This window comes from Bombus terrestris, chromosome 15 (genome assembly GCF_910591885.1).
Source record: "Bombus terrestris chromosome 15, iyBomTerr1.2, whole genome shotgun sequence".
In the NCBI taxonomy this organism is placed as follows: domain Eukaryota; kingdom Metazoa; phylum Arthropoda; class Insecta; order Hymenoptera; family Apidae; genus Bombus; species Bombus terrestris.
Genome location: NC_063283.1, coordinates 6,193,538 through 6,205,657, shown reverse-complemented (window position 1 = coordinate 6,205,657; position 12,120 = coordinate 6,193,538). Strand labels below are relative to the sequence as shown.

At 38.8% G+C, this 12,120-nt stretch overlaps 1 protein-coding gene across 1 annotated transcript in view; it reads right to left on the bottom strand.

Moving 5' to 3' along the window:
- Positions 1-227: 227 nt before the first annotated feature.
- Positions 228-12,120, bottom strand: part of LOC100648489 (sonic hedgehog protein A) — an 84,746-nt gene continuing 72,853 nt past the window's right edge. Inside the window, exons 3-4 of the mRNA XM_012317277.3 lie at positions 9,295-9,556; positions 228-2,606 (exon numbers count right to left, since the gene is read on the bottom strand). Of these exons, the coding sequence (XP_012172667.1) occupies positions 1,921-2,606; positions 9,295-9,556 (948 nt within the window). The 3' untranslated portion in view covers positions 228-1,920. The remainder of the gene's footprint in view (positions 2,607-9,294; positions 9,557-12,120) is intronic.

Sequence of the window (12,120 nt, the reverse complement as noted above, 5' to 3'; positions counted from 1 at the left end):
ATCCTAAATATTCTAAGGCAAATAATTTACATCTTCGTAGCTTGATAAATGTTTTACGTAAATATTTTTTAGGAATAAATAATCAAGATTATACTTCTATAATTTTTAATAAAAAAAGTCTTAAAAATTTTGTACATGTACGATAATTTATACTTCCAATAGTCACAAAGAATAATTACACACACAGACAGAAAATGATCCTCTGAAATCCTCCGCTTTTTTCCAAATATTGAAAAATATTCAAATATTATTAAAACTTTGATCAAGACGTCAAGAAATAAATCACGAACATGATAAAACCTGTCCTGAAAATTTATGGGACGTATACGTATTTTACGAGAACGATAAAACGCAGAACCGTGAACACATAAAAATCAATTATTTCACAGAATACGTGGCACGAATGAACACAAATATTTTATCGCGCATTTCATGAAAAATGACAAACCATATTTTTACATAAGTTCAGCCAAATGCTTTTCACTCGCGTCACAAAGTACAAAACGGGGCATACTTCTCAAGTATTCCAAGCATCTCGTCGAACATCGACCCTCTCATCTTAACAAAAGTTTCATAAATAAATTTCAAACACGCACTATGTCCCTTTCGTTCGACTTATCGACGAACTCGTCGCAAGGTTCCATTCTAATCGGGTTTCGTAAAAGATCCATCTCATAATCCGAAAAACACGATTCGCGCGCAAAAATAAAATTCGTCGAGAAAGAGAGAGAGAGAGAGAGAGGGAGAGACAGAGAGAGAGAGAGAGAGAGACAGACAGAGACAGACAGAAAGAAAGCCAAAAATGAAGAAAATTACAATAATTATATTATATATTCGTATTATACACACACTATACCAAGAGCACAAGCTTCTTCTCTTCTAAAGCTTCGTTTCAACTCCATCCTCTCGATAATAATACCTAGTATACTACACGTTAATTCAATGAATGGAGGGGAGGTCACTGGCCAGAACAAACTTCATTTCTGCATGCATCTTCGACTTCCAGCTACGCGCACAGTCCACGCATCGAGTACATTTCTCGATGAGAAATGAATAAAAAAAGAAGAAATCCAATCCTTTTAACAGAAAAGGACAAACGATCGTTTCGTTTGTTTATTCCATTATTAACAACCAGGATCTCTTCTTTTTACGGCGCAGGAACACGTGCGTAGACATTTCACTTCGTCTCGTATTCGTCCATTCGTTCGTTTCTATCTTACTTTTATTATCATTTCGGTTCAACTTGGTTTTGAGACACACTGAATTTGTCGCTTCCTTTCGTAACATATGAGATTGTTTAACTCTCAACTATAGACTAAATGTAAGTTTTCATATCATTACCACAATTTAGCATGGAATTTTAAAAGCTTCAACACTTGATCATCTTCCACTCTAGGAAGCTTCGCCCTTTGTTTCCCTTAGTTTCATTTTTACGAAACATCGTGCGTTAAGCAAAATAATTACATTAAATTAATTCTAATTCAGAAGAGAGAGATTTAATAAATAAAACGTTAATCCATGTACCACTATATTGGTACATGGTAATATTATAAGCACCAACATCTGTAATTAAGGGTTAACGAATAGAATCCAAAAAGTAGTAGTTTTTTAGCTACATTATATTTTCGTATTCTACTTGTTGCAAACTCTCGTATATTTCAAGGAAGACAGAGGAACAAATTCTTTGGGTTCCAAAACGAAGTACATCTGCAACTCCATTCCGATTCCACCTCAGTTCTTCCACATCGTTTTCCCCTGTACACGTGCATTCTTGTCAAGAGACCTCGAACGATCTTCCACATCCTTCGAAATCCTCCTTCGCCTGACTCCACGTGGGGCACTCGCGGACGCGTTTCGCAGTCCGTTCGACGAAAAAAGAAAGATAAAAACCGAGAAGAAATCCTCTCGATCGACCGCGTTTCACTGATACAGCATCCTCGATGGCGTGACGTACGAGGAGATCCAATAGAGGAAGGACGCATACCCAAGTATGCCTTCTTGCCCCGTTCTCGAGTCCTGCCTCACATCCGTGTACCTGAGGTCCTCTGCTTCCAGGAGCCTCCTTTCGAAAAACGTTCTCACAGCGCTCCACATTCGGTACGGAAGGAACGCGAAGTGAGCCAGTTCCTGGTTGTCTACGAACGCGTAACAAGAAGCGACCACATCGTCGACTAACACCGTTCCCTCCGTTGTTAAAGGAGCATAAATGCCTTCTTCGAGAACCAATCGATTGTCGATTACTTTGTCCCATCGTAGACGATGCTGAACCTCGTTTTCATTGACTGGGTCGCTTACCAGGATCTTGTCCCCTGGCTGAACTCTGCCAGCGAATACAGTGGATCTGCCTTCGACCGGGACCAGATGAGCTGGTGTCAGAGTGAGAACTCGACCAGATTCGGTGGTCAATTGGACGAATTGTCGCCTCTCGGCGAATGAACGGTCCAGGAAGGCTATTACTTCGCTGTACACGATGTCACCGTGCGAGTCCAGGGCTGCGATTCGCTCACCAAGTTGCACTTGATCCAGTCGCTTCGAGGAACCGTCCGCCGTTCGCACCAAGCTTCTGCCCGGGAAACAACCTCCGGATTTCGCCGCTGACGATGATTCTGAAAGAAGAGGGTGGTTGATTAGAAAGTGTGAGGTTTTTGGAAACGTTTCTGCCAAGATTTTTTATTAGTAACACTGTTAGTGTTTAATTTAGCGTATACTGTTTGGTTAATGCGATGAATGTGATGAATGAATGATGAATATATTTTTATTATATTTCACCGAAATACGAAAAAGAAGTGGGAAGGTTGCGACTAAAATTTCGCGTCGATAAATGGAGTTCTACTGTATATTGTTTATTATAGACATAAAAAATAAAAAATTATATTTCTTATGCTTAAAAAACATTATTCTTAAAAGAGAATATTTAAAAAAGTCTTTTATAGTATAAAATATTATATAAAAGACTTTTATATTGGACAATCATTCTTCCTATATTTCAATCTTTTAATCGAATCTCCGTCGCCTGAATAAACTTGCGAGTCCCAATAGAACAGATGAAAGTCGATTCTTTTTTTGGGATGATCGAAAATTGAATTGCGCCAAGGAGATTAATGAAACTGAAGTATCGATTACTGCGATTTTGACGTCGAATTTGGGGTGATTCGATCGTCGAAACAGCATAGAAAAACCGAGCAACTTCCCATTTGGTCTTCCAGTGATCGTCACGCTGAATTCTAAAGCGCGAATTCGTACGATCATATTTCATTGAAAGTAACACGAGTTCAAAAAATTTCGATGAATTTTCTCTCCTATACAGCAATCGATACGATTATCTTTTATTTGAAAATATATAAATTTTATACGTTCAATGCATCGACATTGCTTTTTCTTTAATATTTCTCAACGATCGAGCGTGTGTTCTAACGATTAAAACAAAAAAGAAGAAAGAAAGAAAAATTGAAAGCGACGAAATTTTTCTCAATCTTCCCCTTCACGGAAGCTAAAAACCATAAAAAATCTTCTCCTATTGAATGCGTTGATCGTTCAACTTTTAAATCGTAATAGACGATACCCTGAATTGCAGCAAAGAACGTACACATACGCACAGCTATCAAATCGTAGACTACGAATCCATAAAAATTCCACCAAATTTTCCCTGCGTCTGACGTGAAAAACTATCTTCCCAGTCTACGTGGCTATTAGAGAGAGCGAAAGAAATACCAGAGGAGACGCATCGAATGATACCTCGTGGATAACAAGTCGTATCGACGTTGTCGCGGACAGAAATTTAAATTTAAATGAAGCCTGTCGTCGGTGGGTCGCAACAGCGCGATATAGAGAGCCACGTTCTCAGGGGAAATCGCGATTATTCCCGTCCAACAATTGTTATTACGAGGTACGACGGGGTAGTCGACAAGGGATGATTGCCACGAATTTCTCACGGTTAGTTTGTTACACATGAGGCGTTCTCAACCGTGTTCGATTCGTCTGGTCGACAACGGCGACACCGCAGTCCACGGATCCGATTACCTGATCAAACCGGACCGGATCCCTTCCGGTTCGAGGCCTTCAACCACCGATGAATTCCGACGTTTCGCGGCGGAAAATCGCCATCATGTCAGAGAACGTCTGCGTTTCGTTGATTCACTGTAAGAGGGACAGGGGCAGGGAAATCGAACGTTTTGAGAAACCAGTCTCGAACGGGATATTTGAAGATGGAAATTATTTGAAGGTGCTAAATGGTTCGAAGTTGAGGATTCAGGTAATCGGTAAAAACGTTGAAGTGGAAAATATAGAGCTAATAGAAAGTTTGAAGTTGAGAACGAAGAGTCGGTAGAAAGTCTGAAGTTGAGAATGAGGAATCGGTAGAAAGTCTGGAGTCGAACATGAAGAGTGCGGTAGAGAGTTTGAAGCTGAAAATTTGAAGTTAGCGAAGCTACAGCTGGCCGATCGTCCTTTTCAGCAATTAAAAAGCATGTTTTCATTCATAACTCAAGTGATAGTCGTCAGATTTTGTGCATGTGTGTATGTGTGAGACAACCATCTTTACCTATCTTTGAAGGTTTTCCTTCTTATTTGACTTGACGATGTTTTCAAACTGTGTGTAAAATGTCTTTCTATTAAACACGGAATGCAACAAACCAGAATAACCAAGGAATAGGTTGATAAAATATTCAGTAAACGAAATTAAAGCACTGGAGGGGTTGAGTCTTCCACAGAAATGTTATTTTTCTTTTATTCGCAGATTTTCTTTATATATAGAAGTAAAGCAAAGGATGAATTCGAAGAGGTGGAAGCTTGTTCGTAGAATTATTCGACACATCGTTGCACAAGTGGGTTGAGCATGGAATTGATTGGAAGAAAGTTTAGGGGAGGAGATCGTGAGAAAGATGGAGAATATCGATTGCGTGAATTGTCGCCAAGGGATTGGGTAAGCTGATTAACCCTCGGACATCCGATGGGGTGAATATCACGCAGCTAATATCGAGTCAGATACGATCCGATAACAAGATCTTTTCCATACTTCAAGTTTTCTTAGATCAACCAATAGTAAAACATTGTAGTATAGTTTAAAATCAAGTTTAAAACATTTTGTATGAATTTCCAAGCTTTCGTGCGTTCGCACAATTACATGTTTTATTGATCCTTCCATTATAGTTTGACCAAGAATAATTTTCCATGAAAATTAAGCTCTACTACCCACCCTGAATGATTTTCCTCGAATTAACCGATTTCTATCTTTTCTTCTCTGTCTCTTCTTTCGACTGATCGAAAGTTCAATCACATCAGACTACAAAATCTAGCAGAATAGATATTTGGAGAATCTCGTAGAGAATCGTCTCGAGGTAAATCGGGCAAAGGGTCTTGGAAGGAAATCGATCGATCGATCGATCGATCTAGGAAGATGGATCAGAGAATGGAGCGAGGGCGTCGAAATCGTGATACGCGTGGCTCGCGTCCACAGACGATACCTGTTTCTCTTAACTGACCGTTCCCTTGGTCTCTCGAATATCGTTCTTTCGGCTCGTATCGATTTCGCAGCGATTGTTACGCTGGAATCTAATTTGAGCCGACAGGCAAGCCTAGATTTATTGACATTTATTTTGAAACTCGAGCCTCGGCCAAACCGACGAAACGAGCCTGCACCCCCGAATCCTCGTGTTTGGTCCTCTTTAACGTTCCTTTTCTACCCGCGGTGTATGTAGCTTATGAGAAATTTCGTCCAACCATTCTGTGAACATTTCTCGCTCGTAACGAAAATTGACAACGTTGAATTATGCGATGGAAATATCTGGCCATTCTTTTTACCTTATCATCTTTACTTAAATCTAGTTGCACGCTGCACGTCGATAAAAGAAATTAAGACAACGATGATAGGAAATGAACTGAAAATAGGAGAAACAGAAAATAGAAAGGCATGTACCAGGCGACTGCACAGTGTGTAGAGAAATCAGACTAACCACATTGAGGAATAAGAAATGGACAGAAACAATAAAAACCGCAAAGCGCATATTGAAGCTAGCAAACTTCACAAAGGAAAGCACAAAGTCGAGAGATTCTTGCTTCTCCATAGAGAAGACACCAAGAACAACGACCAAAACTGAAATAAAATACCAAAGACTGACAGCATATGCTCGCATACAGCATTGTTTTTTTTTTCTTTTTTATTTAATTCCTTACATTCTCAATTTGTCCAATTTGGACATTTGGAAGAATTTCGCACAGCATAGAAATATACGTGCAGATGCCTTAGCCCATATGTTTTAGAATAACGAGACAAAATGAGCTAGAAGATATAAGTATAATAATTTATACGATATAATCTATATGATAAGTTAGGATATAGCTAGATATTTTAGATTTCTATAGATTCAGATTGACAATGAAACGAAGACTTAACTGTAAGGAATAGATCACGATGGAAATAAAATGTATCAAACGTGCACAGAAAAGATCGTAATAGGCAGAAGCCTCGATACTATAAAGAAATACAATACAGTACGATAGAATACAAATTTAATTTCACATCTTTACTGTTTCTTTTTTCATTTTTATTTATTTCTATCACAGTCGAACCTCTGTAACCCGAAAGCTTCTGTAAGACTACAATTTTCTTCGTTGCTTTCCGCTCCGTTGCGAAAACCATTGCAAGCTGCAATAAAACTTACTTCAACTCGAATTATTTGCCACATATCCATAGATGTATTCTTTTACCTCTGAAACTCCACTTTCGGATACTCGGATCTCTACGAATCCAAGTTTATCTCTATAAATCAAAGTTTACCTCTGTAAGTTGCAACTTCTATCGTCAGTGCTTTTGTAACTCGAAGTGTACTTATGCTGCGTCCACAAGATGTGAGAAATCGATCATCCTGCATTGTCTCCTTTCTCTTAACTGTTATGGTTGCTTCAAGTAACGCGAGACGACGCAGGCCGTACCTCTGGTTCTTCGCCTTTCGATCGCGGGCTTATCCATGGAAGCTAGTCGTTTTTCGTCAGTCGAGCGCACAATTGCCATCATCCTCCGGGTCTTTTTCTTTTACCATTCGTTTTACCAACGTCAACTTTTGCATACGTGTGCGTTGAATAAAGCGAGTTTCAAGGGAAAGCTTAAAATACTAACATTTTCTGGAAAAGTGAGCGTGACTGTGCCATTGTACGAAGCTTGCGCACGTCGAATTTTCGTTTGTGTTAAATCTTTATTTATTCAACTCTTTCCTTGAGCTTCGAATTACCGAGGTTCGACCGTATCGGTTTCTCTTCTTGTTCTTCTATTTCTTTCTTTGATTCTTTTCACGATTTGTGGATTTATGCAAATAAATAAATAGAATCAAGTAGAAATATAATTCCTTATGGAATTTAATTCATGTAGAACAGAATATTCTGTAACGCGAATATTCCAAAGAATCGATATTATATGGAATCGCGCTCAATTAGTATTTCGATATGCTATTTTTAATTTCTAATTCCGTGAGGCAATCATGGTTTAAAGTTTAAAGAGCATAATTAAATACAGTTTAAACTTTACAAAATATATAGTATGTATATGCTGTATGTGAAACGCGTAAAAGAATTGTCGCGTTATTCTTTGTTATCCTCGATAGATAGGTCCTGGCATACAAGATATATTTCACTGCCTCTATCCTCGTAGAATAACTTCTTTCCCCGAGTGCGATCATTTTCTACAATACCTTGAAGATCTATACAAGTCGGTAAAACAGATAACTTCCTCTTGGCAGAGAGGTAAATGGCGCAGCAAGTAGATTTTCTTGCAGCAGTGGTGCTCTTCCATAAATAAACCAACCAAGCATCGATCAAAGTAAAAATGAAATATCATCGTACGCACGACGAATTGTTTATAATTTCTTCGTATAACAGATTTGATACCACAATTCGCTGAAACAGCCATCGATTATCGAAAGGGATTCACGATCCTATAAATATTTGTTTACAAAGTTTTAATAAATCTGTTTGCCCGCAGCTAATTCTCGCTTCTTATTTCCATTTCAAAATTGCGCATTCGCAGAAATAATACTTTGCATCGTAAATTGCAAGCTTTGATGCTTCTAGAAATGAATTACTAAACGGTTCCACGATCGTTCGTTCGTATATTCCATAAAACGCGGTGATGTCTGGAGGACTGTAAATTGCGCGCGTGATTTAAAGAGATTTCAGGAGAAATTAGGTGCCGGAAACGATTACAAACGTATAACATGGTTAGGTGACTCGAACATTGGCTCGCCAACGTTATTTCGGCGTGACGAATGAAGTGACCGTGACAAGGCGGAACATCCAAACGCGTGTCTCCACTGGAATGTTGATTGATAGCGATAATACGATTTATCGGGCATCGATAGATAGATCTGGATCTCTCCGAACCAGCGAATACATTTTTGTTACGTCGTTTCTCGAAAAAAAATATTAGCAAGTGACACCGTATCATCGATATCTGCAATTTAATTTTACTCATTTACGAACGTAATTTGAAGAAACATAGTTCGAATAAAAATTTGTCTCATCTACTGAATATTATAACAAGAATATTAAATATCGTATTTAAAAATGTCTGTGCAAATATCACTGATTCTGAAGTTTTCCTAAAGCGAGATAATAACTTCATATAACGATATTAGAAAATCTAATATTCGCCGGTCGAAACGTGGAAATAGAATGCAAGAGACTATGTTGTTGCACCGGTGGTTCTGACAAGCCAAATCGTTTTTGCCCTTGGTAATTGAAATTTACGCGGAACTTAATCGAAGCCGCCGAATTAAAGGAGCGTAACGACAAATTACACGAGAGCGTCGACTGCAGCTTCTCGGCAGATTGCCTTTATCGATCAATAACTTCCTCTTCATTCTTATCGATAAATACCTACATTTAAAATACTTAGGATATTTCAACGTGAAGAACGTTTTTCAAATGCGATTTACTTCTTTAAAAGTTAATGGAAATTCAGCAGCGGTGTTTTAAAAATATTTCAAATATTACAAATTTAGAATATATTGCATCGAAACCCGATGTAATTTAATCTTTTTTTTAAGTAGTTCATTTCTCTAAAAATTACGTGAAATCTAAAGTACTTTTGAAATATCTAAATTTGTGTGTGCAAAAATTCGGTACATCTTTCTAGAAATTATCCAACATCTAAGATAAAAGAAATAGAAAAAAGGAGAGAAAAGAACTTTCTTTATAATAGATCTAATTAATTAATTTTATGTTTGGAGTAATTTTTCTAACTGAAAAATGATTTAGTTAACAAGGCCATCTAATTAGAGAAAATAATGAATAAAGAATACTAACCAGACTTGACAGAACAGTGAATGTGGGACCTAGACTCGTAGTAGACCCAGTCGAAACCAGCTTCGACAGCGAGCCTCGCCAACATTCCGTATTTCGAGCGATCCCGATCGCTCGTCGTCACGTCGACGGCACGTCCCTCGTAATGCAGCGAATCCGTCGCGTGTTTTCCCTCCTCGTCCCAACCCTCTGTCACCCTTAACTTCACTCCCGGCCACTGGTTCATTACCGAGATAGCCAGGGTGTTCAGCTTCTCCTTACACCTCTGTAACAAAACGCATCCTCGGGTTACTCGATTGATAATTTGCAACATTTAGTAACTCAACCGTAAGTGTGCAATGATGGTGGCATTAGGATAATGAATAAAGATATTAGGGAACTGAGAATCCTAACAAACCATAAATAATTTAAAGATATTCGACGTAACAAAAATGAAGAAGAAATACTCTTCCTTTCTTTCCATGAACCTAATCCTCTCTAGAAATCCAACACAAATTGAATAAATCCAGAATTCTATTACATTATTGCTTGCAAAAGCATAAGAAATATCGTTAATCTCTATTATTAATAATAGAATTTAAATATTTCTATGAATAATAGAATTCGTATGTCTATCGTTTGTTATTTCCACCATCAATGATTGATTAAAGACGGATTTCAGGTTCATAATATTAGGTCGTCCCAAAATTTTGGGTCTGTTTCAATAGAATGAAATGTATCATACATAATCCAATAAAAGGAATATAAAACAAAGAATGTTGTGCGACTATTGTTTCCTTATAAAACGAAAGAAACTTTAGGGACAATCTAATATATTGATACAACCGTGGAATAATTTCTTTTCCTTATCGCGCCAACATTTCCCGTCAAAATTACAGAGAAAACCGATGACTCTGAAAATCCTCTGGACCTATCTCGTATTTAAGGCACCCTCTCGCGCGAGACCAATCCCTCGACTTCGTCTTCCATCCGTGAAACGCAAACAACGGCCTTTTTCTCCTCTTTTCATCTCCGTACACAGTGAACCACGCTGGACCCTCCTTTCGAGCTAGTTTTTCCTTCACAGTTCCGCTTAACGCGATTTTCCTTACAGGCGCGTCTGGACGAGGATTTACGCGATTTCACGCGGATGCACGCGGAAAAAGGCGTCGCGCCGCGTGCAACCGCTCGGTCAGGTAAACGAACAGCCCCTGGAACGAGTGTAGAACGGGAAACGAATACGTGTGTTGGCCGGACACCAGGATTTTAAGGGTCGTGTCCGTGGCGAATTAGCAGGCAAACAGGAGTATAAATACGATCGGTATCGAGGATCATTCAGTCACGGCGATCCTCTTCTTTTTTTTATTCTTCTTCTTTTTTTCTCTCGTTTCCGACTTAAGAGCAGAAGACATCCTTCTCTATGCTTTCTGTATTCTGGTTGTATACCTGAATGACAGGAGGAGAAGCATTGATGGTCAATGGAACGCGCGAGAAAGTGTGCTCGAGGATACCAGTGACTTTAGGTTATGGGAAGCCATGGAGCTTCCGGTAAACCCTGTTTAATTCACGTAGCCAACTACAGGGGCTGTTTTCGGTTTATTGTGTGATATAAGTAAGTTATCCGTGGCTTGTAGCGAGTACATTAATCAAGAGTTAGGGTGTAGAAATTTATGCGTTTATGGGAAATTTGGGAAGCTATGGGGGATCCAAGTGAATCTTGTTTAATTTAACAATTCTTGTAGGCAACCACGAGGCTTGTGTCTAGCTTATTTCGCATGTAAATTGCACATAAATCAATTATTCATGGCTGTGGCGGGTAGATTAATTAAGTGTAGAAGTTTATGCATTTATCAGACATCTGGCAAGCTACGGGGATTCGAGAAAATTGTTGTTTAATTTAATAATCTTGGTAGACAACTACAGGTACCATTTTTGGTTTGTTCTACGACATAAGCAAGTCGATAGTTTCAGCGAGTGGTTTAATTAAGAATTAGAACGCAGAGATTCATGCACTTGTGGGAAATGTAAGAAGCTTGTAAGACTCAAGGAAAACTAATTTAAATTCTTCAACTGCTGTAGACTCTTAATCACTTTATCCATATTATTTCTTACTGTACCTAAAGTATTCAATATTTTCTATTTGTTCCATCATTAATTAAAAACTGAGATCTCATAACATGCAACAAGTATAATCAGATATGTAAACTTTACAGATCTTTATTCATCTATGAGAAATTTATAATGTATGTAATACACAAAAATATATAAAACACCCAAAGAAAAGTACCTTTAATAAACGAAACGAACCTCTGGCTGAATTCCATGTCTTGTATTAACACAAATATGAATTTGTATCTGTAAAAATCCGCTGACAACATACTGTTCGTGCGGTATAAAGTTCGAGCTTCTGAATTTTGCGACGTTGAATCTCGAATAGTCCTCTCCCTTGCTATATACATCGAAACTTCAAAATCCTGCATCAAACTGTCCCCACGCAAAGATCATTAACCGAGAGCAACGAAAGAATTCTTCTCGTTGAATCGGTTCCGCCACGGAGAAAAGGATTTAAGGATAGCTATTGAGCCAGTGCACGATATCTCGTGACATGTTTGGCGCGACGCTTGGCACGGCACCAGGCGTGCAGCTCCGTTTCATTGAGAGAGGCGGACCGCGTGTGTGCCGCTTAATTGAAATTCATCCGACAGCCGATGGGCGTGCGATTCGCTTGTGGCGATCGCGTGCACGTGGCCGTGACACTGTGCCGCGAGAGCAACGAGCCCGCTTTTCACCCGCGAGACGAAAAAGGGGAGGAAAAGGGAGGTCGAGCAGCACGAAACGAAGAAGAAGGCG